The 24,383-nt window shown below is 41.4% G+C and overlaps 1 protein-coding gene across 4 annotated transcripts in view; it reads left to right on the top strand.

Annotated features, from left to right (window-relative positions):
• Positions 1-24,383, top strand: part of LOC141773060 (voltage-dependent calcium channel subunit alpha-2/delta-2-like) — a 174,815-nt gene that overhangs the window by 142,412 nt on the left and 8,020 nt on the right. For 2 of the 4 annotated variants that reach the window (XM_074644714.1, XM_074644729.1), the window contains 20 exons: positions 991-1,152; positions 3,511-3,621; positions 4,464-4,542; positions 9,452-9,501; positions 12,081-12,170; positions 13,557-13,625; positions 14,191-14,265; positions 14,357-14,431; positions 14,555-14,626; positions 14,773-14,844; positions 15,023-15,084; positions 17,006-17,082; positions 18,170-18,184; positions 20,672-20,732; positions 21,582-21,679; positions 22,875-22,965; positions 23,048-23,110; positions 23,267-23,370; positions 23,489-23,587; positions 23,793-23,884. In XM_074644714.1, the coding sequence (XP_074500815.1) occupies positions 991-1,152; positions 3,511-3,621; positions 4,464-4,542; positions 9,452-9,501; positions 12,081-12,170; positions 13,557-13,625; positions 14,191-14,265; positions 14,357-14,431; positions 14,555-14,626; positions 14,773-14,844; positions 15,023-15,084; positions 17,006-17,082; positions 18,170-18,184; positions 20,672-20,732; positions 21,582-21,679; positions 22,875-22,965; positions 23,048-23,110; positions 23,267-23,370; positions 23,489-23,587; positions 23,793-23,884 (1,617 nt within the window). The remainder of the gene's footprint in view (positions 1-990; positions 1,153-3,510; positions 3,622-4,463; positions 4,543-9,451; positions 9,502-12,080; positions 12,171-13,556; positions 13,626-14,190; positions 14,266-14,356; positions 14,432-14,554; positions 14,627-14,772; positions 14,845-15,022; positions 15,085-17,005; positions 17,083-18,169; positions 18,185-20,671; positions 20,733-21,581; positions 21,680-22,874; positions 22,966-23,047; positions 23,111-23,266; positions 23,371-23,488; positions 23,588-23,792; positions 23,885-24,383) is intronic. The other 2 variants (XM_074644723.1, XM_074644738.1) reach the window with 1 other exon arrangement.

The following is a 24,383-nucleotide window of genomic DNA, read 5'->3' on the forward strand; positions in this document are numbered from 1 at the left end:
GTGGGAACGCATCTGATTTCACCCCTATAAAGAAAGTGAGGGCTTACAAAAGCTTGCTGTGAATTATTTGCAAACACAAAAGACATTAATGACCAAAAATGAACTGAAAATAATAATCAAACTGCCGTCAATGCGATCTACATGCTTCAGCACTTTTCTTTATGACAAACTGTGGCCTCACTTCTTTAATGGTGATTTAATTAGTTATAATAATACAGACTTTATTTCTTAGGACTTTTTTTTATTCGTTATAGATAGTAGATGTAAAACCCAGCTTGTTTTTTCTTAATCTTGTTTCACAGCTACTGTATTTCCTCACATAATGTGATATTAAGAAGTGACACAGTGATGAATATCGAATATGTGGCTCTAAATACTTTTCTGCGTTTGATTTCGGTGTCTGACAATTTAAATATGACACAACACCAACCTGTGAGAAATGCCAGCTTTTCTCGCACGTAATGTTTTACATCAATCTGTCCTGAAAATGTCAGTAGATTTTGAGGTTGACCTTCAAGAGGAAACAGCATTTGAAACCCTGCTATTACAGACATTGCTGCTAATATTGTAATCGCGCATATACACTACACACAAGCAGGAAAATATACGCCACAGACAAACCTGCACACACACACACACACACACACACACACACACACACACACACACACACACACACACACACGTAGAGTTTTAGGCTAATTTGGTGGATGAGATGAGACAGATGATATTACCTTGGCTGGGTTTCTGTTCAGTGGTTTGCACTGGCGTTGCAGGTGCACCTGTTCTTTGTGTGGAAAGTTGTAATTACCAGCGTTTACTGCCAGCCAGAGAGTAGCAGGGCAGCTTACATCTGCGCACACCCACGTCTGCATCCTGCCGCCATGAACTACGCACACGAACACACAGAGATACACGGTCTTACAACAGTTGGACACAAATTTGAATGCACATTTTGCTCACGTGCGTGTTTGCATTTCCCCCTTCTAGTTCAATGAGAAGGCCGATGCTGTCGTTCCATGCTTCAGGACTTTGGTCCAAGCCAATGTTCGGAACAAGAAGATCTTCAAGGAGGCCGTCGGGCATATGCAAGCCAAAGGAACCACAGATTACAAGTCTGGCTTCACGTTTGCCTTTGAACAGCTTCTCAATGTAAGCGCCAACAAGCCTTTCAGGGAAGGGCAACGCAAGGGTGGATGTTTGTCTGTGGCGGAGGAATCGTGTGCCTCCAGAAAGCCTTCAGTAACATGCTGGAACTATGTGCTAAAGCTCCAGCATGTTATTATACGTCCTGTCAGATCCAGTTAATAAAACCAGATTAACGGTGATAAAACAGTGCTGACAGTGAGCGGTCCAGGTTTGTGTAAGACATTTCCAGAGTTCTGTCGTTGTCGAAGGTAGGTCTGATAATAGCCGCCGTTGCGACGGAGTGACGCTAGCGTTTGCAGCAGCAAGCCAGCGCCGTCGTGAGGTCTGTCAGCAGCAGGCGTCCACGTGCTCTCGACACAGGTGCTGCCTCAGCTCCGTATGCTGCTGTGTATTTTAAGAGGCTGCCACCCTAATGGGCTCTGATGGGATGATTGATGAGCGCAGCCCAGAGGAGATCAGCCACAGACACTTTATATTCCTCTGGTGGGCTTGGAGGCATAGAGCCAAGTGCCAGCTGCCCCCCCATTCACTCCCCACCCCCACACTCCCCCCCATCCCTTGCCAGCAGAATGAGAAATAAAAAGGCCCGTTTAATCGCTGTCTGTGGCAGACCCACTCCCGTGATTGGTGGCAGAAGCACAATAAAAATATGTAATTGTAGCAATATTATTTATCTTTATTAGAATCTTGTCAGATTGACATGCCACTGGCCTGCATATCAATGGCAGCTGCTGTGCAGGCAGGCGGGGGGAGTTTGTATCAAAGCTGAATGCTAAAAAGTGGTGCGTGGCTATGAGCATATACTGCTGAAATCTAATTTAACGCTAGAGTAATATTGTATACTTCAAATGAAATCCTAAAATGATGATTATATGGGGGAGGAACCCGGGTAGGAAATCTGTAACCGAAGCTTAGATTGGTTTATTGCAACTAAATGTAGTATGTGAAAACTATGATGTGGACGAAGAATAATAATTTTACCTCAGTATGGAGGGAAACATATTTCCAGGGGTAAACAAAAATATAGAAAGAAGGGGTTCTTTCTATCTGCTCATACGATGCATTAGTAGACTACGCTTAAACACTAAAGATGTGAATTCATGTTAGAGTGGTTGTTACACTGAGTAATGTTACACTGGAAATTTACCAGGTTAGCCATCAGTAATAAATAATAAATACAACCACATACGTACCCGCACACTTATGTAAACATAAGGGACAGTACCTTTATTTGAAGTATTTGATCATTTTAAAGAACGGGTTTGGTACATGGCAACAAGTAGAGCTTTACATCATCGGGAGCAGACATTATCAAAAGATATAGTATCGTAAGTAGAGAAAAGAAAGAACAGATAATAAAAATAAGTAGCACAAACAAAAGTGGAAGACCCAGTCCACAATGAAATAAAATAAAAAGGAGAACAATCTGATACACAGGAGATTCTTTGCAATAAATTAAATCTAAATAGACATAAATTGATTTTTTAATGAAAAAGGGTCCTATGCAGAGATCCCATCTTCCAAACTACCTTTTAATCTACTGAGGTGAGATTTATGGAGTGGATCTACTAAGATCTCTACCGTTGCATCCATCCAATCTTTAATTCTAGGTCTAATGTTTTGAAATAATCCTGGGAGCTTTAATCATATCTGCTAATAATTAAAAAATACACAGTTTGATTGATTTGGTATTTGCAATCTGCCCCATACATGTAGTAAGTTTAAATCAGGAGTTAAATAGATTGCTGATTGATCAGTAATGGTTTAATCAATGTACATTCCCATATACAATACAGGAAGGTCCCTACTTAATCAGTTTTACCCTACGGAGTCATGATGCAAAATATCAGTAACGCTTTACTTTAACCCTCCCTTCCACTATTTAGCATTAATAACCAGTATACAAACACTTAATAAATGGTCTATGACACTGAAATGTAGTTATAAGCAGCTATAAGGACATTTTTAAGTGTTTAATAATGTACACTATTTGTCAACACTTAAAACTTGTCTTAATAAGATATATGTGTTTAACTATATGGTCATTCCTTATCTGTTAATACACTTATGGGTGACAAATACATTGATAAACACTTGATATCTGCGTACAGCTGCATTATAGTGTGTTATAAACTATTTATTTCATGTTTATATATAACTAAATATGATCTATGTAATATTTTGTATGTGTTATCTTCCCCCTCTGCTTATTTGACATCTATTTACCACAGCACCACACTGTTTTAAATGATGTGTTAGCATGATGACCTTCGCCTCTCATTCTTGTGTATGTACCTAACCTGTCTCCCCGCCTCTTTCTCTGCTCTTCTCTCCTCCCTCGTCTCTCTTCGTGTGCCACAGGAGAGCAGCGCCCCGAGGGCCAACTGCAATAAGATGATAATGATGTTTACAGATGGCGGGGAGGATCGTGCGCAGGAAATCTTTGAGAAGTACAACTGGCCCAACAAAACGGTGAGTCTGTCCCCAGAAGGCTGTTATCTATTCAGCTACATCGCTCTGCCATCCCGAGAGATCATGCGTGTCCAGGAACTGTCTTAGCAAGGGCCCCTTTTTCACTCCTCCCCGTCTCCCACCGTATTCTGCTGACATGGTCTCATTATTGCACCGGCAGTTGTGTTAGTTATTCTGTCGGACATGCCAAGCACTCCAATCTGTGCACATAACTTCCTCTCCAAAGCTTTCTTCGCATGCATTTTCAATTTTGGATTTTTTCCTCTTGTGATTCATCTCTTTGGCCTTTCTTCCTCTCTCTCCCTCCATCTCTCTCTGTCTGTTTTCTCTTTCTTTCTCTCCTCTTCCGTCTCTTTTGTTGTTTTGCTGCTGGTGTTAACAGCTCTGACCTGCTGACTAATTAGCCACTTTATCATCAGAGCCTATGAAATTGCAGCCAATAGATACTCAGTTTGTGTCTTTGTTCCAGCCTCGCTTCCACTCCCACCCTCTCCTTTCCTTTTCCCCCACTCCACAGCCCCACCAATATTTATTCTTATATCCATTACTATCCGATCCCCTCCTGACGGCTGCTGTCGTACAGGAATAATCTGCAGTTTGACAACTCTCTCACTGCAGTCTTGTGTTGGAGACACTTGTGAGAGTTGACTGGGAGGCTAATCTAATCATACTCAAGATTTGTGCATTGTAGTTGTCACATGACAGTGGCCTTATTGCCATCCAGAAGGAGGTTTGTGTGACATTGTTTCGCTCTATTAGATGTCTCTGCTGTCTTTGCCTGGTTTTATTCTGGCATTGATGGTTCATTTTTTTTCCTACCATTTGTCTTTTCCTCCATCCAGGTGCGTGTGTTCACCTTCTCTGTTGGACAGCATAATTATGATGTCACCCCGTTGCAGTGGATAGCTTGTGCCAATAAAGGTATGTGGATGAGGTGTTTTTTTGTCAAAGCATATGTTTGTATTCAAAATATAAAAGAGAAACGTGGGTTGGTGCAGGGTTGGTGGTTTGATCCCTGCCTCCTCGTGTCCACATCGCTCCCGATAGTGATTTTATAGATACGCACATTTTTTCCATCATAATCCATCGGATACCTCCTGAGGAATACAGTGTTAAAGGAGCATTGTGGTGAATAACATCGTCTCAAGTCAATTCGTTCTCAAGTGGGAAATGTAAAACCCAGTCAATCTTAACAAAAGAGCTATAAATGAAAGTGTTGCATTTGTTCTTGAGAACACCTGAGCAGTACACAACAACAACTACACAACAACAACAACACAGGTGTGGTCTGCTCAAGAGTGTAGATTAAAAAGAAAGAGTCTCAGAACGTGTGCCATCACAAAGTTACAACTGTTTTGATACATCATTTTTCTGTACTCCCTTTCCCTGTCATTGGGGTACTGATCCTATCCCGGCATGATATGGGTAAAAGGTGCTCCTGTCAAATAGCTAACACTAGGGCCGCCCCCTCTTAGTCGATTAGTCGACTAATTGGTCGTTATGGTCTCAGTCAACTGAGATTTCTTCAGTCATTTTTTATGCGTTTTTCATGCTGAATGACGGATTTCTGAGAAACATATGAGCACGATTAAATCAACTAATCAATAAGTCGACAAAATCACGAGTGTTAGTTGACTAAGATTTTTTTTGGTTGAGGACAGCCCTAGCTAACGTATACTAGACAGACCATCTTCACACATACAGGCAGTTTTACTATGGGGGGGGGGGGTTGGATCAGTCTGACCCCACAACCTTCTTGCTGTGAGGCCAAACTGTCAATCGATTAAAACATTTAATCGCATGATTGTCTATAGTTAATCACGATTAAACACACATTTTTTTATCTGTTCAAAATGTACCATAAAGGGAGATATGTCAAGTATTTCCTACTCTTATCAACATGGGAGTGGACAGGTATGCTTGTTTTAAATATATTTAATATTGGAAATCAGGTAACAACACAAAACAATGACAGATATTGTCCAGAAACCCTCACAGGTACTGCATTCAGCATAAAACAATATGCTCAAATCATAACATGGCAAACTGCAGCCCAACAGGCAACAACAGCTGTCAGTGTGTCAGTGTGCTGACTTGACTATGACTTGCCCCAAACTGCATGTGATTATCATAAAGTGGGCATATCTGTAAAGGGGAGACTCGTGGGTACCCATAGAACCCATTTTCATTCACATATCTTGAGGTCAGAGGTCAAAGGACCCCTTTGAAAAGGGCAGTGACAGTTTTCCCTCGCAAAAAAATAGCAAAAATTTGGAGCGATATTTAACGTCCTTTGCGACGAGCTAGTATGACATGGTTGGTACCGATGGATTCATTAGGTTTTTTAGTTTCACGTGATACCAGTATCTTCACTCTAGCTTTTTTTGTTTTGGGGTAAATATTAATAGAATAAATTAAATATTAAAACCTGCTCGCCCCATTACAAACCCATCATCACTAAAATGTATCTTACTGCGCATGATGTTCAAATCAATATTTTATTAATTTAAAGCATCCAGAGTCCCTAAAATAACCCAGCAAAACAGGCAGTTCTGCCTCTGACAGGCCGCCTGACAGCCCATATGATTCAGCCGCTCTTCCTGTTAGCTACTTTGTCTGCATGAATCTCATCTTGACTCACCACATTTAATCCCAACCTAACTCCGGCTGCTGTTGCTGTGCTCAGTTTAGAACACTGTTATTTTGTTTTAATCCATAGCCCACTTCTCTTCCTCTCTTTTGTGGCTTGATTCAATATTGTTTCTTAGTGTTGCCGTTTATCTGAATCTGCTCCTTTATGAGGCCTTTAGCTGTCCGTATGAAGCCTCGGCTAACGGCTGCTGCTGATTAGCTTATTGCCAGTGGAGCCGAGTGCTTCAGAAGTATCTCCCCAGAAGTTGTTATTAATTAGCAGGAGGAGTCTGGTAGCAGGATGATTACCGTCCCATCTCCCTGTCAGGCTGGGGAAAGTCCGGGATTACGCCTCTGTGCCAACATGCTCTCTGCTGTTTGCGACTGTAGTGATTACCATGGTACTAAAGTCTATGCCAACATAAGACAATAGTGGTGACACGCCACCCTCAATGGGGCTGTCCTCTTATATCTTCAGTACTTATTACTCTTTGGTATCTCACTCCAGCAGAGCCAGCTCCCTTACACTTTCACAGGCCCTAACCCTTCACCCGTGACTCACACACATTGGACAAACAGCAGTAACACACACACAACTAGGCCACTCGGAGATGCTAGCTGTTGTCTCACTTGAGCTTCAATCCCATCTTAAGACGAAAGTAACCTCTCTGTGACTCTGAGGACAATGAAACCATTTCTCCACGCTCTCGCACGGTGTAACAAAATAGAAAACAGAAAGAGAGTTCTCTTGAAAGAAAATAGGTGAAATGGAGGATAAAAGCAGCAAATACAATATATACTGCATTGGTGATCCTAATACTTCCACAAAAGAACTGTTTATAATCCAAAAATAGGAACAAAATATCCCATAAATTCAAGATGGACATCCATAATAGAAGAATAGTTTTATTGGGTGAACTTACACCAGTGTATAGGGTGTCACAACAACAATCTTGATAAGAATACTGAATAGAAAGAACTGCAGGAAAATGCATACTCATACTTGACGCAGCATATACTTTATAAACTACAACTAGGGCTGCACGACTATGTCCAAAATGATAATCACGATTATTTATCACGATTATTCATTAATTGTAGGGACAAAATATATTTATTGCACTTTCACATTTAAATAAACAGAACACTGCTTTGACTTCCACGTCTTGCCACATTCCTGCTAATGTACAAATCTTTGTATCAAAATAAGACTGGTCCTTATTCACAGTGTGTCTCATAGAAGCAAAATAAAATTGTACCAAAACTTTTTTACCCAAAATAAAATCAACAGAGCACTGCTTTTCACTTTCACGTTGTGCAACATTCCTGTTAATCAGGCTAACAACTCTTACAGCATCAAAATAAAACAAAAAAATGGCTGCAGTCCAGAGAGAGTAATATATGTATATTACTCTCTCTGGACTGCAGCCACAACATTCTGGAAAGTTCTTCACAGTATGCCGCTGTAAGGTGCTCACACAGCGGCACGACAGCTCCCCAAAAGTGAAGCCAAAACATCTGGATCACCCCCTGGTGGCTGGCTGTTAGTTAAGGAAGCACTTATGAGCACATCTCTGGTAAACACCAGATTGAAAGTGGTGCTTTTGTGTGCTTCTTTGTGAAGAAATGCTGTTTTACAGATCCGTCGATTAAATCAACTAATCGATTAGTCGCCAAAGTCGTATGAGTGTTAGTCAACTAAGATTGTCTTTGGTCGAGGACAGCCCTAGGTAACACATACGAGACAGACCATATTCCAACTCTGTCTCCCACAAAATTACATTCTTATACAACTAAACTGCAAAAACAAAATGAACGCAACAAAACAACTTAGTTAGGTTTAGTCAACAAAACTTTTTGGTTAGTTTTAGGGAAAAAAACATCGTGGTTTGGCATGAAATTACTTAAAAACAAAACGAAAACGCAAGAAATTGCTATGTTTCACATGGGACGTGAACACCGGTCTCCACGACAGCTCCCCAAAAGTGAAGCCAAAACATCTCAATCACCTCCGGGTTGCTGACTGTTAGTTTAGGGAGCGCTTGATTTGATATGCAGCAGAGTTTTCTCTGAGCGGAGCATTTTAAACGTCAATATCGCAGTTGATCGTGTTCATTTAATAGTGGGAAGCCAAAATTGTGGTTGCGATTAATATTCGATCAATTGTGCAGCCCCAACTATAACACCTACATACAATTACTTTATTTAGAAAGCACCATTTAGTCAAAAAAAGACATGATATATTTTAAAATAAATGGATGTGATATGTTTTATACATTAGTCCAAATGACCCAAATTACTTCATAAATCTGAGGATGCGATAGAGGAGGACTGACTTCGAATAGTACAGAGGCATTATGTAATGAGTTTTCAGAAAGAAAATAGCTTATTGATTAAATTCATAATTGCCCCTCACACAGCAGACGTCCGTTTTTAACTTGCACAGCACAGAGGAGATCTACATTACAGTCTGTCTATACTTTCCTCTCTTCACCTCTCGCCGAGCTTTGCCCTACACCCACAGATGCCACCTCTCTGGCACGCTGCCAAACACACTGGGACAAACCGCTGCTCCGAACAGAACTATAACAAATAGCTCTGCCCTGTCTGTGTGTGTATGTGTGAGCCATATAGGCTGTGTATGTATGTGCGTAATGTCAGCATGCTCAGATGTGCAAATGAATGAGACAGAGAAGGCAAATCTCGACACAAACCGCTGCGGCTCGGCGCATAATGTATCAAAATAATGAGAGTCATCTCAGCCTTTTAACATTCTGGGGATGCTGTCTCTATTTCGCCGCTCTTTGTATAAACACTCATGGCTTTAATAACTTGGGGAGCGGCGTGGTTATTGACCCAGTCGGTCACTCTCCTCCATTCCTAATCAGCGGCAGCGGTGCCTGAGGCTCAGCATTCCCAATGAGCCTCCACATTTACATCCCACAGCACAACCACGAGTGTTGGGAGGTCAGCGGCCACGAGCTCCACCGCGCCTGCTCGGCCCAACACCCTCAGCTGCGGATGATGGCGTTACGTGTAGCTAATAACACAGAAGAGATTAGACTCCAATCTGCAAATGGAAAGCTTTTGTACACACTATAACTGTTTAACTCGTGAAAATGTAGACAGAATATGACGCGGGCTGGATGCAGAGCTTTCTGTTGGAATAACATATTGATCCTGTGCTCTTCATCTGCAGGTTACTACTTTGAAATCCCATCGATCGGAGCCATCAGAATCAATACCCAGGTAAAGTATATGGAGTGTGTACAAGCCCCTGATTGCACCTTTATGAATCCGTAGAAAAAAATGCAATTTTAAAGCAGGAAGCTGGTCCATTCTTCCTTCACGGTTGCTTTGATGATAATTATACAGATTGTAGATAAGACAAAGGGACAGAAGACGACACAGCGAGATGACTACAGAAAGGAAGTGACAGAGCTGGAGATGGAGTGATAACAAATAGGGTTGTGGTCTTTCTATGAGAACGTTTCTGGACGCTCTGAAGTAAAGATCTCTTGCTCTCTTTCTATCACTTTCTCTTTCACACACACACCTCGGGTTCCTCACACACCCAGGGCCCTGACACGCCTCTCTTGCTCGAGGCTATACGAGCTTCTAGAGGCCCCTGGGATAACCTCATTCCAGCTGTAGAAATTGACTCAGTTGCTGGGAGGTGGCGAGCTACCGCACACCCCTCCTTCCCCTACCTTCTCCTCCCCCATCACCACCACCACCAACCCACCCCCCCCTCGGCCCCGGTGAGCGATCCGGCACCAGAATATACTGTCAGCTGTTCCATTAACTCCAGCATATTTATATTCTGAGAACTGCCACTTACTCTAATAGGTTTTCTGAAGGTGGGTGACTACAGCTCTCTGTATAGGCCCAGAAGACACATTATTTAATCGCACTCTGCCCTTCAACATCACACACTCATCACATAGTCTCACTCGACTAACGGAAGTAACAGATGGACCATAGATGGCAAGAATATTATTATTCATACCGTCCTGAGTCATGCCATTATGTAGGAACAGTTTTGGAAATAAATTAGGGCTGTGTATCGGCAAGAATCTGGCGATACGATACGTATCATGATACAGAGGTTACGATTCAATATATTGCGATACATCGCGATACTGTAAGTAAGGTGATATATTGGGATTTTTTTAATCTAATTTTAGGAAAACTGCCATAATATAAAGAACACACCACCATATGCATAAAATCTGAGTAAGGAAAAGTTTACTTTTTTTATGCAATCTGAACAGTGGGATCTGCATTTGCATTCATCACAGTCCAGTATCATAGCCCTACTTTGAGAAGAGCATACAGTATCACAAAACATAATATCGCAATATTCAATTTTTTCGATATTTTCTTACACCCCTAAAATAACTGTTGCTGTGTTTTGTGTTTCTGCGTAGTTATCTGAGACTGAAGTTCAGAGTGACCAATGTCATCCATTCTGCCTTCTTTGTATAGGATCTTTAGTTAGGATGTTTGTCTTTAGATTGAACATACCGATGAGTTCCCTCTCTGCGTTCATGGTTGTCACGGTACTCAGGGAGACAATAGCGTTTAATCAACGTGCAGAGATGCTGCTGGAGTATATATGGCTCCGGTTCCTTTGAACCACATATCTCCAGTTGCTGACTTTTTATGTTTCCTAGATTGTTCCAGCCAGGCGGAAAATTCCCCCCATATCCCGTGAAAAGGTCTGGCTGTCATTGTCCTGATGGAATATCTCCCTGTGGCGCGTTAAACTGGACTTTTATTGAGCTAATAATAGAATAGGTTACGCCTGTCAGCACCTCACTGTTCAGGAGATGGAAAAACAAACGGTCAAAAGCATAGTACTGAAATAGCTGTGCGCTTATACGGGGAGCCCCTTTTTGTGTGTTGAGGGGAGACACAAGGGTTCAGGAATCTGCGTTAATATTTCCCTTTGCGCTGCAAAATGGGTGAAAATTTGTCATCATGTGAAAAATAATGTTTTTAAAATTAGCGCTTGACCCCGAGAGAGCTGCTGCATTTCCACTGATCCTGTTATTACATTTACAATGTATTGTGTTGATACATAAAGATAGACATTTAGCATTATAACTCAGCGACTGCTGAATAGGATAGGAGGAATTTTGTGTTTTTGTAAATGTTGGCAAACGTATACAGTCAGTATAGTTAGAGAATAATGTCGCTGGTTTTTATAATAACAAGACGCTGAAGGCTCTCAGTGAGATTGTCCCAACCGAGCGGTTGCACATGTCATGAGGTCAATCACTCAATAATTTTACCAATTACACACCATCTCTAAAATGTCAAGAATCAATAGGTTGTTTACAAAAAAAGACATCTCAGCTGGTGTGCGCGTTGGCTCCTGAGAACAGCAGAATATGGTGAATATGATGTATTACCAGTAGACTTAACCCCTCACCTCTATTCACAATAGCTGTGGGACATTCTCATAGAGCCAGCGATGACAGTAGAGCCTCTGGGAGAAAGGCTTGTTTGCACGTCGTGCCACTGACACCCTTAATGTGTTTTTAATAGCTCCTTCATAATGATGAGAAACGGCCTTGAGTGGCTCAGGACTGGAGGCTTTATGGCTCCGCAGGACCGGGATGCTGCTGCTGGTGGCCCACTGGTTTATGTGGTGACAGAGAGGAGGCCGGTCAGGGTCTCGTAGTTTTATGACAGATGAACATTGGCTCTTCCAGCTCTTTGCTTTTAACGCCTTTACATGACGAGCGCTATAAACGTTTGTTTGATTGTATGAGTTTATTGTGTTTAGTCACACTAGCATGTGTGTGTTTTTGCTGTTGCAGGAGTACCTGGATGTCCTGGGTCGGCCCATGGCGCTGGCTAAGAATAAAGCAAAGCAGGTGCAGTGGACAAACGTCTACCAGGATGCTCTGGTGAGAGACAAGACACTTCATTTCATTACCCCTTAAAGTAACCGTTATAGGATTTTCCAGTTACTGTATTTCTAATTCTATATGTATTCATTTAGTCCATCTGCTTCTTTCGATGTGTAAATCACAGGGCTGTCAATCGATTCAAATATTTAATTGCATGATTGTCCATGATTAATCGTGATTAATCACACATTTTTAATCTGTTCAAAATGTACCTTAAAGGGAGATTTCTCAGGTATTTAATACTCTTAATACTTAGTGGACAAATATGCTTGCTTTACGCAAATGTATGTATATATTTATTATTAGAAATCAATTAACAACACAAAACAATGACAGATATTGTCCAGAAACCCTCACAGGTACTGCATTTAGCATATAAAATATGCTCAAATCATAACATGGCAAACTGCAGCCCAACAGGCAACAACAGCTGTCAGTGTGTCAGTGTGCTGACTTGACTATGACTTGCCCCAAACTGCATGTGATTATCATAAAGTGGGCATGTCTGTAAAGGGGAGACTCGTGGGTACCCATAGAGCCCATTTTCATTCATATATCTTGAGGTCAGAGGTCAAGGGACCCCTTTGAAAATGGCCATGACAGTTTTTCCTCGCCAAATTTAGCCTAGTTATTTTACCTTCTTCATGACAAGCTAACATGACCTGGTTGGTACCAATGGATTCATTAGGTTTTTCTAGTTTCATATGATGCCAGTATCTTCTCTCTAGTTTTAAAACTGAGCCCGCTACAACCTCCGAAAGATCAATTACGTTAATGCGTTAAAGAAATTAGTGTCGTTAAAACTAATTTGCGCGTTACCTTTCACAGCCCTAGTGAGTCATACGCAATAAGATATTCAGGTGATGACCTCTTAAAGGTGCTACTGATAACAATGATAACATTCAGCCACTAGATGTCGCTTTCTCCCTCCCTCGTTCCATTGCATTTATCTTCCACAGAGATAAACAAAACATTCATTTTGGACCCGCAAACAATTTTTAAATGATAAATTCACAATCATATATTTTTTTAGGAAAACCATTCTTTCTGTGGATGTATTATTTTTTTAAATATTCGTCGACTTAAAAATGTTACAAATAAGACCTTTAAATTGGTCCAAATACAAGCACGGTTTCTGTTACGCTGTCTTATAAGGATAGTATAAGATTATGTCATCACAGTTTATTATTCTTATCCTACAGGTAGTTCTGATGTCACAACCTTTTAATCTATTCAATTTCACTTTATAGTTTTTTCAGTTATTTTAGAATTTCAGTTGATTTATTTGCATATATTGTGTTTATTTGTTTGGATTTTATTATATAAAGCTCTTTGAATACATAACATAACCTTTTTAATTGGACTTCTACTATGTGTTACCAGGGTTTGGGTCTTGTCATCACTGGGACGATGCCGGTCTTCAACCTCACTATTGATACTGTGAGCTCTCAGGTAAAAACACAACACATGCAACACAAGACATGGAGCTTAAAATAGCTGGACTTTTGTTTACTTACACAGCACACATTATGACTCATACCCCGGCTCATCCTTCATATTAATGAGCCTTTACCTTCATCATTATGTAAGAACAATGTTTTTTATCGTCACTCATGTGGTTAAAGCTACACAAGCTTATTCAAACAGAAACAGGAGTTGGTGTAGCAGACGGGCTTTGGGTTTTATTTTGCGTCTCTTTGCTGTTGTTGACCATCATCAGTCATTTGTAATGGCATCCACCCAGCTGCTGCTCTTCTAGGCAACACCTCCCCCCTGAGGTGACATCAGACATCACAGCCACCCGCTTGTAGTATCTGTTATCATCCGGAGAGCACATCCAGTTTTCAGTATCCATGACCAAAGTATTTATTCTGAGTTTATTACACCGGCTTGATGCTGCCGCCCGATTTAAGATTGACTGACATTTGGAGATGTTCTCAGTACTCTCACTGCACAGCTACCAGCTCTCTGTGATTCTCTGATGCCATAATGATTACCTCATATGTTCTTCCTACAGAACCAGCTCATCCTCGGAGTCATGGGAGTAGATATCGCAATCAACGAAATCAAAAGGAAGACACCTACATACAGAGTGAGCATGTCGTACACTCAGTTAGGCTCTCGCATCACTTTCATTTTGATGAATATTGAATCACATCTCCATTCACTCTTTTTATGTGCAGCTCGGAGCCAATGGCTACACCTTTGCCATCGACCCGAATGGCTACGTTCTGCTGCATCCCAACCTGCGACCCAAAGTACGTCCAGCTATCTAATGAGATGACGTGCTTCTGAAGCCAAATTTGGACATTTCTTTTTCCTGCTGACTGGCGTTAACTCTCCTCCTCCGTCTTCCCCTGCTTTCTCTCTCTCTTGTTCAGATCATTAACTTCAGGGAGCCCGTCACTCTGGACTTTCTGGATGCAGAGCTGGAGGACAGCAACAAGGAGGAGGTAAAAACACAACCTCTCTGAAACATCATCATTACATGTGTTTAATAATATACATTTCATTTTTTTATTTGTCCGTTGTTTTCCCCCTGTGATGTACCTGTACGCTGTTCTCACGCTGCGGCATCTCTCCCTCTCTCTTTTCCCAGATCCGTCGACAGATGATTGATGGCAAACCAGGGCAAAGGAAAATCAAGACGCTCATTAAGTCAGTTGATGAGGCAAGTCATCAATATATGAGACTCAATCATGATCCAAAGTAGCACCTTCCTGAATGGTGTTGTAATGAACCTGAATGACTCAGTATGTTTAGGATCTGTTGTTTCCCGCCAATTACGGGAAGAGAGATGTGCTGAGGATGCGGCGGCGTTACTTATTTCTCTCTGTGGTTGTCAACAGAGGTACATCGACGAGGCCATGCGGACGTACACGTGGACGCCTGTGAACGGCACAGATTACAGGTAAGTTTGAAATTAAACATGCATCGACTTGAAACTGGGAGTGAAATCCAACTTTGATGCTTTTGATTCGTCCAGTTTGAGTCTCAGATTTACGGCGCAGTGTTTGTGAACTGTAGCTGCCACTATCACGCACATAGACTCAACATATCACTGAATAAAGGTCAACTTCAGCATTTGCTTTCTGTATTTGCATTAAATAATTCATTTGAAACACCCAAATTAAAGAACAGTTCTTTCCCTTTCTCGTAAAAACCTTCCACATTACTCTAAGCAACGATTAATTGCAGAGTTTATTCATCTTAAAACTTGGTTGAACATTTGAGGTTGCATCGTAATGACATTTCCTCCAGGCAACACTTTGCAAATTACAGTTTATGATATTCAATAGTCCTACAAATGCCTGATGTGTGTTTTTTATTACATCTGCTGGCAGTGTGCCTAGTCAAGGCCGACTCCATATCAGGCTTTCTCTGCACCGTTCTATTTATTTCAACTCAAAGGGAGTGTATTTAACAACCCGTGTGTGTGTTACTGTAATGGCCTGCAACAGTTAAATCTACTCTAAGCAGACATTCAAAGCTCCGCTCTGTCATGCTTCCTACACTTTACAGTTTAGGGACTTTCTTTGCTCGTAAAACTGGTGAAGTCGGATGCTTCTTTAAATCTAAATGAGCTTTATATTACAGATAGTCGACTGCAGCTGTGGCTCAGTCTGAACCTGATACTGTCACAGCCTGATTTTCTATCTGTTCCAATTAATCCTCTTACTGGGTTATATTTTAGCTTTGTATGGCACCACAGATTAAGAGATGGGACATGTTTTTTCCTCTCTTTAATTTCTGGCTTTGGTAGAAGAGTAAATACTTAGTAACATAAAGAATATGTAGGTCAAACGACGACGCTGTGGGGATGGCATTTTACAAAGTGAAAATGATATTTTTTCTTTTGTTTGATCCCCCTTGAAGTTTCACTTGACTTAAACAGAAACACAATCAGCGATGTGCTGCAAATATCAAGCAATCACTAGTGTACTCGCTTCAAACACAGTTGCTTTGCATTGGAACGGGCACCGGCCTTCGGGTGGCATCGACGACGTGCCAGCTGTGTATTCAGATTATTTGATTTGATCCTCTGAATTGGAGAATTGAACTTCCTGGAAAACTGCATCTTCATGGCTAATCAATAATTTGACACAAAAAATTATCCTCCAGAGTCTGACATCAGAACTGCGGCCATAGCAACGGCCTGTTATACATAGCAACGGTCTGCTATAAAGAAATAACAGACCGTAGAACGCCGGGATTGACCAATCAGAATCGAGTATTCAACGAAGCTGTGTAATAATGAATAATAAGGCATCATATTTCAATTGTTATATATCTGCAACATAAACAGTAACATTTCTCTGTAAGGTAAATGTAGTACTACAATGTTTTCCTCTGAAGTAGAAGTACACAGTAAGTAGTATACAGTTGAGTTGCATATTTTTTAAGTGCTTTGGGGGCCTTTGTAAGTTATCTTGGGGTACAAATTAACTAGAATAGTGACATAATTCAATATTTTATCTAGTTATTTTATCAGCTGACAATCAGTGGAGGACTATGAAACCATTGACAGGAATGTGTTTCACATTGACACATTTGCACGTGTGCATCTTGTGTGAGTGTGTGCATACACAAACAAAACAAGGATAATAATAACATTCCTCCATTGTGCTACGAGCGGTCAAAAACTCCACAGGGTACCTTTAAGAATGATCCCTCACACATCCCATTAAAGAGGTAATGATACCATTTCATGGGACCTTTAAACTGGTTGTAAGTGAGCGTGCCCGGCTGGCTGGCTGTGTGTGTTCGTATGTTTATAGAGTTTATATGTGCATTCATAACCTGATTTTCTGCGTCTGCCTCATTAATCTCAGTCTAGGGTTGGTACTGCCCACATATAGTGAGAACCACATCAAGGCCAACCTGAGTGACCAGATCCTTCAGGTGCAGTGTAAGTACCCAGGAATACCCAGCATCCTTCGCTCTCTCTCGCCTTCTCTTTCTCTCTCTCTCTCTCTCGACTCCTTCCTCCTCCTCTCTCTCTCCCGAATATGACCTTATGCTCTTACTCAGTCCTTTGTCCTGGGTCTTCAACATCATCATAGGGAATGTCCAAGCGGCGTGGCCCCCTACTCTCCCCCCCGCCCCCTCTCTAGTCTCTCTGATAGGCAGGATCTTACCTGAGTCCCCCGACTCCTCTACTGCCCCCTGTTCCCTCCTGTCTTCATGCTGTGCTGTAAAATGGTGATGTTTTTTCTTCACACTGGCTGAAGAAAAAAATAACTGAACAGACAGAAAGGTGAAAGCTGTGGTTTTACTGTGTTACTCAGGTGAAAATAATGGTGACTCTCGTGCTATTATTTTTTTTGCCAAATGCTCTCGCCTCTTCTCCACCAAGTAATGATTCTGAAGCATCTGTGTTTAAAGTATTTGATGTTCTGAAGAAACCGTGAAAACACGCATGCTTTTCACTCCTTATGATGAGTTTTATGATTTTGGGGAATTTTTCCTTCTGTTATGTGTGTGATTTATTTTACTTTATTTTGGTTAGATTGTGTGAGATGTTTCTCAGCTTTGGAATCATTCAGTATATAAACTCCCACACGGCCCGGGATAAGGGCTCGTCTAATGTGGGAGTTTGGGTTTTTGTGGGTCTGAATGGGGACACATGTTGTCTCTCTCATTCTTTCTTTGTCCAGTTACTCCCCTCTTTTCCTGTTTCATTTGATTTTCTTTTTTTTTGGTTATCTCTCACAGTTACTGGTTTTGTCTTTCCTGGATTTCCCTCTTTTTTTCTTTTTTTTTTCCTTTCTTCCGTTGGTTTTCCGTTTCCTCGTTTGCTCTTGCAAATAAGATGTTTGCTCTTCATTTCTTTTTTCTCTCTTGTCTTGTTTGACTTAAATTGGTTTCTTTCTTTCAAGAAAACAATATTTTTATTCAAACAGTAATTGAATAAAATATTGTCTGTGATCCCCCCCTTCCCACCCGACCCCCTGTTTCTTTTTCTTGCTCTCTCCTTCTCTGATGGATCCACACAGTGCCATACACCAAGGGCAAGTATACTCCATATTGGTCCACGTTCCCTTCCTTTACTTCCTACTCCCTACCGCTGCCTCCTTCCCACACCTCTCGTCCTTAACCTCTTCCTGCTGCCCCCTCCTCCTCCTCCTCCTCCTCCTCCTACCCTCACCTGTCCCAGCCTGCTTGCCTCTGTTCCTGCCCGTCCTGCCTTCAGGACTTCCTCCCTTTTTCCTCTTTCTCCTCCTCTTCCTCCTTTTATCCCTCCTTCTCCTTTTCACCCTCTTGCTGCAGCTCAGATCCCACATCTCTCACGATGGCTCCTCCGGTCCCCAACCTCACCCTCCTCCCCACGTATCCGCTGCGAAAACAAAACACCTACTGCACCCAAGGAAGACAGATATTCATGTTCTCTGTTAAAACTTGTCTTTTGTCCCCCCTCTTAATCCTTTTCCTTCTGTGGATCGCTCCAAATGGGTTATGTCTGCCTCCTTTCTCTCTCTCTCTCTCTCTCTCTCTCTCTCTCTCTCTCTCTCTCTCTCTCTCTCTCTCTCTCTCTCTCTCTCTCTCTCTCTCTCTTGTTCTCTCTCTCTCTCTCTCTCTCTCTCTCTCTCTCTCTCTTCTCTCTCTCTCTCTCTCTCTCTCTCTCTCTTTGTCTCTTTCTTACATTTTTTTTATTTTCTTTGACCGTATTTCTCTCTCTTCCTCATCTTCTTTCTCCATTTCTCTTTCACCTTCTTGTCTCTCTCTCTCTCTTTCTGTCTTTTTCTTACAGTGTCATTAGTTAATAAATGTCTTAACTAATTCTCACACTAGGGCTCAGGTGTTGACAGATCTTTAATTAGATGTAATAAAACCTCCCTCTTATTAGTGCAGTAGCTCATCAATTCATATTGAGCTTTCAGTAAAAGATTTTTAATTGTTTGCTGTAACATTTTCAGTAACACTTCATTTTACAAATGTCATGGTAATAAGGTGATAATTAGCAAGTAACCTATTTGAAATTTCTTTGCAATTACTGCCAAATTACCCCAATATTTACCTCAAAATGTATTGAAAATGACATTATTATAAACATTATTTAATAATTATATTCTGCTGTTTCCCAATACCTGGTAATTTTTTTTAATACATTTCCAGGATACGCCCCATTTTAACTATTATAAGCTATTTTAGCATATAATTATTAAATAATGTTTATAATAAAGATATTTTCGATAAATTTTGAGGTAAATATTGGGGTAATTTGGCAGTAATTCCAAAGAAATGTCAAATAAGTCACTTTCTAATTATCACTTAATTACCATAAAATTGTAAAATGAAGTGTTACCACATTTTCATAATGTAGGAAGTTAAACACACCAAACTGAATGAATTAATTTTGTAGTGCTACAGTACACTTCAGCTATTATACTGCATCAGCACATACATATGTAAATACTGCTATTGATTTATAGTAGAGTAAATAGGGATCTGTTGTGGTTATAATATGTTTACGTAGCTATACTTTATCATATAAAGAAAGCAGTTATTTAATGTTTGTTAGCTGCCGTAGTATCTGGTCTATATACTGTAGTTGGAGACGTTGCAGCCTGCAGACTGACCCCTCAGGGCTGAGCTGCGTCCTGCCCACCCAGGTCCTCCCATGTTGTCAGGTGTCAGGGTGCCGCTCGGCGCAGCGCCTGACTTCCTGTGTCGTCCCTCTGTACACCCTGTCTCTCCATCGGCTTGTCTCCCTCCCTCCTCACCCCTCAGACTGCCAGGGGCACGGCCCAGCACTCCTCAGTTAAACCTGACCCCGGATGTGCACGGCATTGTGGGCGGAAAACTACCTGGGCACTCTATTCTAGCTCTGAAAAATTTCATTCCTCTGCTGTACACAGTTACAGGTCTTCTGGACATAATGAGAAAATCACAGGTTGGATTCGTGGCAGACTCACCCGTTGAGGCTTTAATGATGGTTTTTGCTCGGTTTTGTCTGTGTTAGATGAAATGAAGTTGCCCTTACGACATGCCCTTCACAATGCAATGCATTTCCTCTGATTATGTGTCTCTCTGAGCCCTCTCCGCTGCCAGTCTGAGGGGTGACCACTTCCATCAGGACCTTCACCCACCTCCCCCTGCAATAGTTGGCCATGTTGATGCCTGCCTGATCTAAAAAGCACTCATTACGGATGATCTGTCTGAGAACTTGCTTCCTGACTCATCACGTCTCGCAAGTCAGTTCTCAGACCTCCAAAATATGTTAGATTGAAACCAAAAACGAATCCTGAAATCTTTGTTATAAACAAAAAGAAACAAAAGGTGTGAGTGCTTGTGAAACTAAAGCAGTCGTTCATTGAGTCAGGTTCTATTTTTGGCACCATCTTGGCTAACGCTAGTGTTCCCATGATACCTCAGTGTTGCTATGGTAAACTCCCTTCTGCGTCCCTGCACCTCTGAAGAACAGCTGCTGTTTACCCACAACTCCCCGCTGCCCTGCCCACCGCTCTTCCCCGATAATCTTCCCCTTTCTGTTGCAGATTTTGAATCACTGCTGCCAAACAGTTTTGAGTCTGAAGGACATGTATTCATTGCTCCCAGGTAGCCCTGTGTGTGTGAATGCTTGGTGTCGTTGATGGTCATCACTGTTTGGTCTTGTCTTTCAAAGCACTATATACTTATTTTTGTTGTTGTTGTTGTTGTTGTTGTTGTTGTTGCTGCTCCACAATCAGCAATTTTCTTTATTTATTATCTGCTTTCTCAAGTTTTGTCATTTTGTGATGTTGAGTTGCACTGTGTGTAAGTGGTTGTGTTTCATTCATTGTTCATTTTGAGTGGTGTTTTAACTTATAGTAACAAATTTGAGGGGAAATATAAAATTCATCATAACATTATCATATATATATACATATATATATATATGTATATATATATGTATATATATTTTGCATTTACCCGTTCTCTTCCCTGAGTTTCAATAAAGTATTGAAGCAGCCTTAAATGTCCTTTGCATGTTGCTACTGCGGTGTTGTGTTGTTTGTATTGCACAAATACATTTAGGTCTTATTGGTTTGGTTGTACGACGTAACGCTAAGAGTAAAATAGATCCTCTTTGCATGTGTTGTTTTGATATTAAACCCTCCTGGCCTCCAGCTGCCACCTGAACTCTGAAACACACTGATAAAAGTCACTCCTTCGTTGTGATGCCTGCGCTCTGCTCTGCAGTCCAATCCACATTTTGTATTTAATCAACGTTTTATTGGAATTTAAGCTTTAAAACATGCATGCTGCACATGATAGCACCAAGTAACATGTACAGTATATGGCTTTATGCATCCTCGCTTTCTGTTGCGTGTCTCTTTATAAAGGAGAAATAGGGCAGAGTGTAAATACTGCATACACATGCAGTTTTTAAGCTTCTTTCTCTGAGTTGCCTTGTTTGTTCCTCAGGGAGTACTGCAATGATCTGGAACTGTCCAACAACAACACTGAGTTCCTGCTCAACTTCATTGCTCTCATGGAGAAGGTGACACCGGACTCCAAACAATGTGAGTTTCACTTCTTTTCACTCTCACTGATTTTAAATTAGACTTTAAGATCGGCTTTAAAGGAACAGTGTGTAGCATTTAGGGGGCTCTATTGGCAGAAATGGAATATGATATTAATAAGTATGTTTTCTTTAGTGTATAATCACCTTATAATAAGAATAGTTGTGTTTTTGTTACCTTAGAATGAGATGTTTATATCTACATACGGAGCGGGTCCTCTGCAAAGAGACGGCCGCCTTTCACGTTTACACGTCAGCCACCGTAGTTCTCCTACGCGCTTGGCAAATGGGTGAAGTTTCGGTTAGTTGCAATCTGCAACTTCGCCGCTAGATGCCGCCAAATCCTACATACTGTAACTTTAATGGTTAAGGCTGGTGATGTATTATATTTTTAGGCCTCAGCGCCAGCGGCAGCCGTGGCCAAAGGCATTTCAATCAGGAGAGACTCGTATGAATTGAATGGTGATTTATTACAAAGTGCACAAATTTATGAATAGTAACAGTCTTTGGCGATTTAGACCCAATGTGACATAATAAGGGGGAAGTGATGCCGTAGTTGGATTAGGATTATTCCTCCGGGTCTAGACACTGGTGATGGTGGTAGTGAAGATTGATGCATATCCGATGAATGAAGTGGAGCAGGATTGCTCTGATGTGATGAATCTGGAGGTGATGGGGTGGTGGAGGGTCGCATCAGTTTGTGCTGATACTGACATTGAGAACAGCATAGAGGAGAACAGTTTTAAACTTTTGACGGCAGCAATGTGATTGGTTTAGGGAGATATGGCAGGATCTGATTGGTCACTGAAAATAATCAGCTGACATGAGAGAGAGACCCAGAATGAATGTGAATGAATGAGATTGCACCCCTAGTCTTCCTGACTGAATTTACGCATAAGCTTCATTATGTTTTCCTGTTGACCGTACGTCCATCCGGTCCATTCTCGTAAACGCTATCTCAAGAACGCCTGGTTGTAGATTTACTTGGCTGGAAATTGGTGAAACTGTCAAATTTGGGGGGGGAAATGTAATGTGTTCATATCCACTACCATCACAAGTTTTTTGTGTTTGGTTAGGTTTTGACGAAAAGGTCACTGAATGAGTCTTGCAATGTATTCAGAGAAGAGAAATCTACATCTGATGTGGCTATAGCTGATATTCTGTCTCTGTTGGTTTCTCTACCTCATCGTGTTTAGGTGACAACTTGCTCCTTCATAACCTGATTCTGGACACTGGCATCATCAGGCAGCTGGTGGAGAAAGTGTGGAAGAATAAAGACTTAAATACGTGAGTGTGATTAGGGAACTGAGTTTTTAGATTTGACTCTGAATAAGATTTTGATTTGATTTCTGTCTCTTTTGACGTTCAGGTATGGCTTTCTGGCCGTGTTCGCTGCATCAGATGGAGGTGTAACGAGAGTGTTTCCCAACAAGTAAGTGCACTCCTCATCAATAAAGAATGTCTGTTATGTTTCTCACTTTATTCTCTTTTAAGGTAGTAAGTTGTGAAGACTTAAGATGTTTCAGTATAGCAAGAGGCTTGTACATCAGAGATTTACAGCTCCAGTGTTGGTGCTCTTAAATCTCAGGGCTGCAGAAACCTGGGAGGAAGACCCTGAGCCATTTAACGCCAGCTATTACCGCCGCAGTCTCGACAACAAGGGCTACATCTTCCGAGCGCCTTATCGAACAGGTGAATGATGCTCTCTTGGTCTTGGGTTATATATCTCACACATAATGTGTTGTGGCTCTTTGTTTCTAACCCCCCTCCCTCTCCCGGCTTGTTTCTCTATTATGTTTCCCTCTTGAAGCCCGGGACGAGCTGCTGAACCCAGAGAACGACACCATAGGGATCCTGGTCAGCACGGCGGTGGAGATCACAGTAGGAGGGAAGACCATCAAACCTGCAGGTGGGTTCAGCTCTGAGAGACGAGACAACATCCTTAATGATAGATGTTAAAGAAAATGTTTCAGAGCGAAGGCGAAGATAATTACACGTCTGTGTTTGTGTTTGTGTTTGTTGTCACCCTGTCTGGACATGTCCGTGCTCTGCATCTATTTGCTGGACCTTTTATTTGTGTCTGTCTTTTTATTTTTAACTTCTCTTTCTCTCAGTGGTCGGAGTGAAACTAGACCTTGAAGCCTGGACGGATAAGTTTAAGATTCTTGCCAGCAACCATACAGACAACCATCAGGGCTCAAATACGGTAATAAGATACATTACATTTACAATAGGGCTGTCAAAGTTAACGCGCTATAACCCATTAACGCAAATTTATTTTAACGCCACTAATTTCTTGAATGCATTATTAACGCAGCTTGCGTTTTAAAGCTATAGTGAAGATATTGGCATTTCATATGAAACTAGAAAACCTAATGAATCCATTGTTACCAACCAGGTTAAATAACGCTCCAAACTTGCACTAAATTTTGGCGAGGCAAAACTGTCATGGCCACTTTCAAAGGGGTCCCTTGACCTCTGACCTCAAGATATGTGAATGTAAATGGGTTCTCTGGGTACCCACGAGTCTCCCCTTTACAGACATGCCCACTTTATGATAATCACATGCAGTTTGGGGCAAGTCATGGTCAAGTCAGCACACTGACACACTGACAGCTGTTGTTGCCTGTTGGGCTGCAGTTTACCATGTTATGATTTGAGCATATTGTTTTATGCTAAATGCAGTACCTGTGAGGGTTTCTGGA

Source organism: Sebastes fasciatus, chromosome 1, assembly GCF_043250625.1.
Source record: "Sebastes fasciatus isolate fSebFas1 chromosome 1, fSebFas1.pri, whole genome shotgun sequence".
NCBI classification, from domain to species: domain Eukaryota; kingdom Metazoa; phylum Chordata; class Actinopteri; order Perciformes; family Sebastidae; genus Sebastes; species Sebastes fasciatus.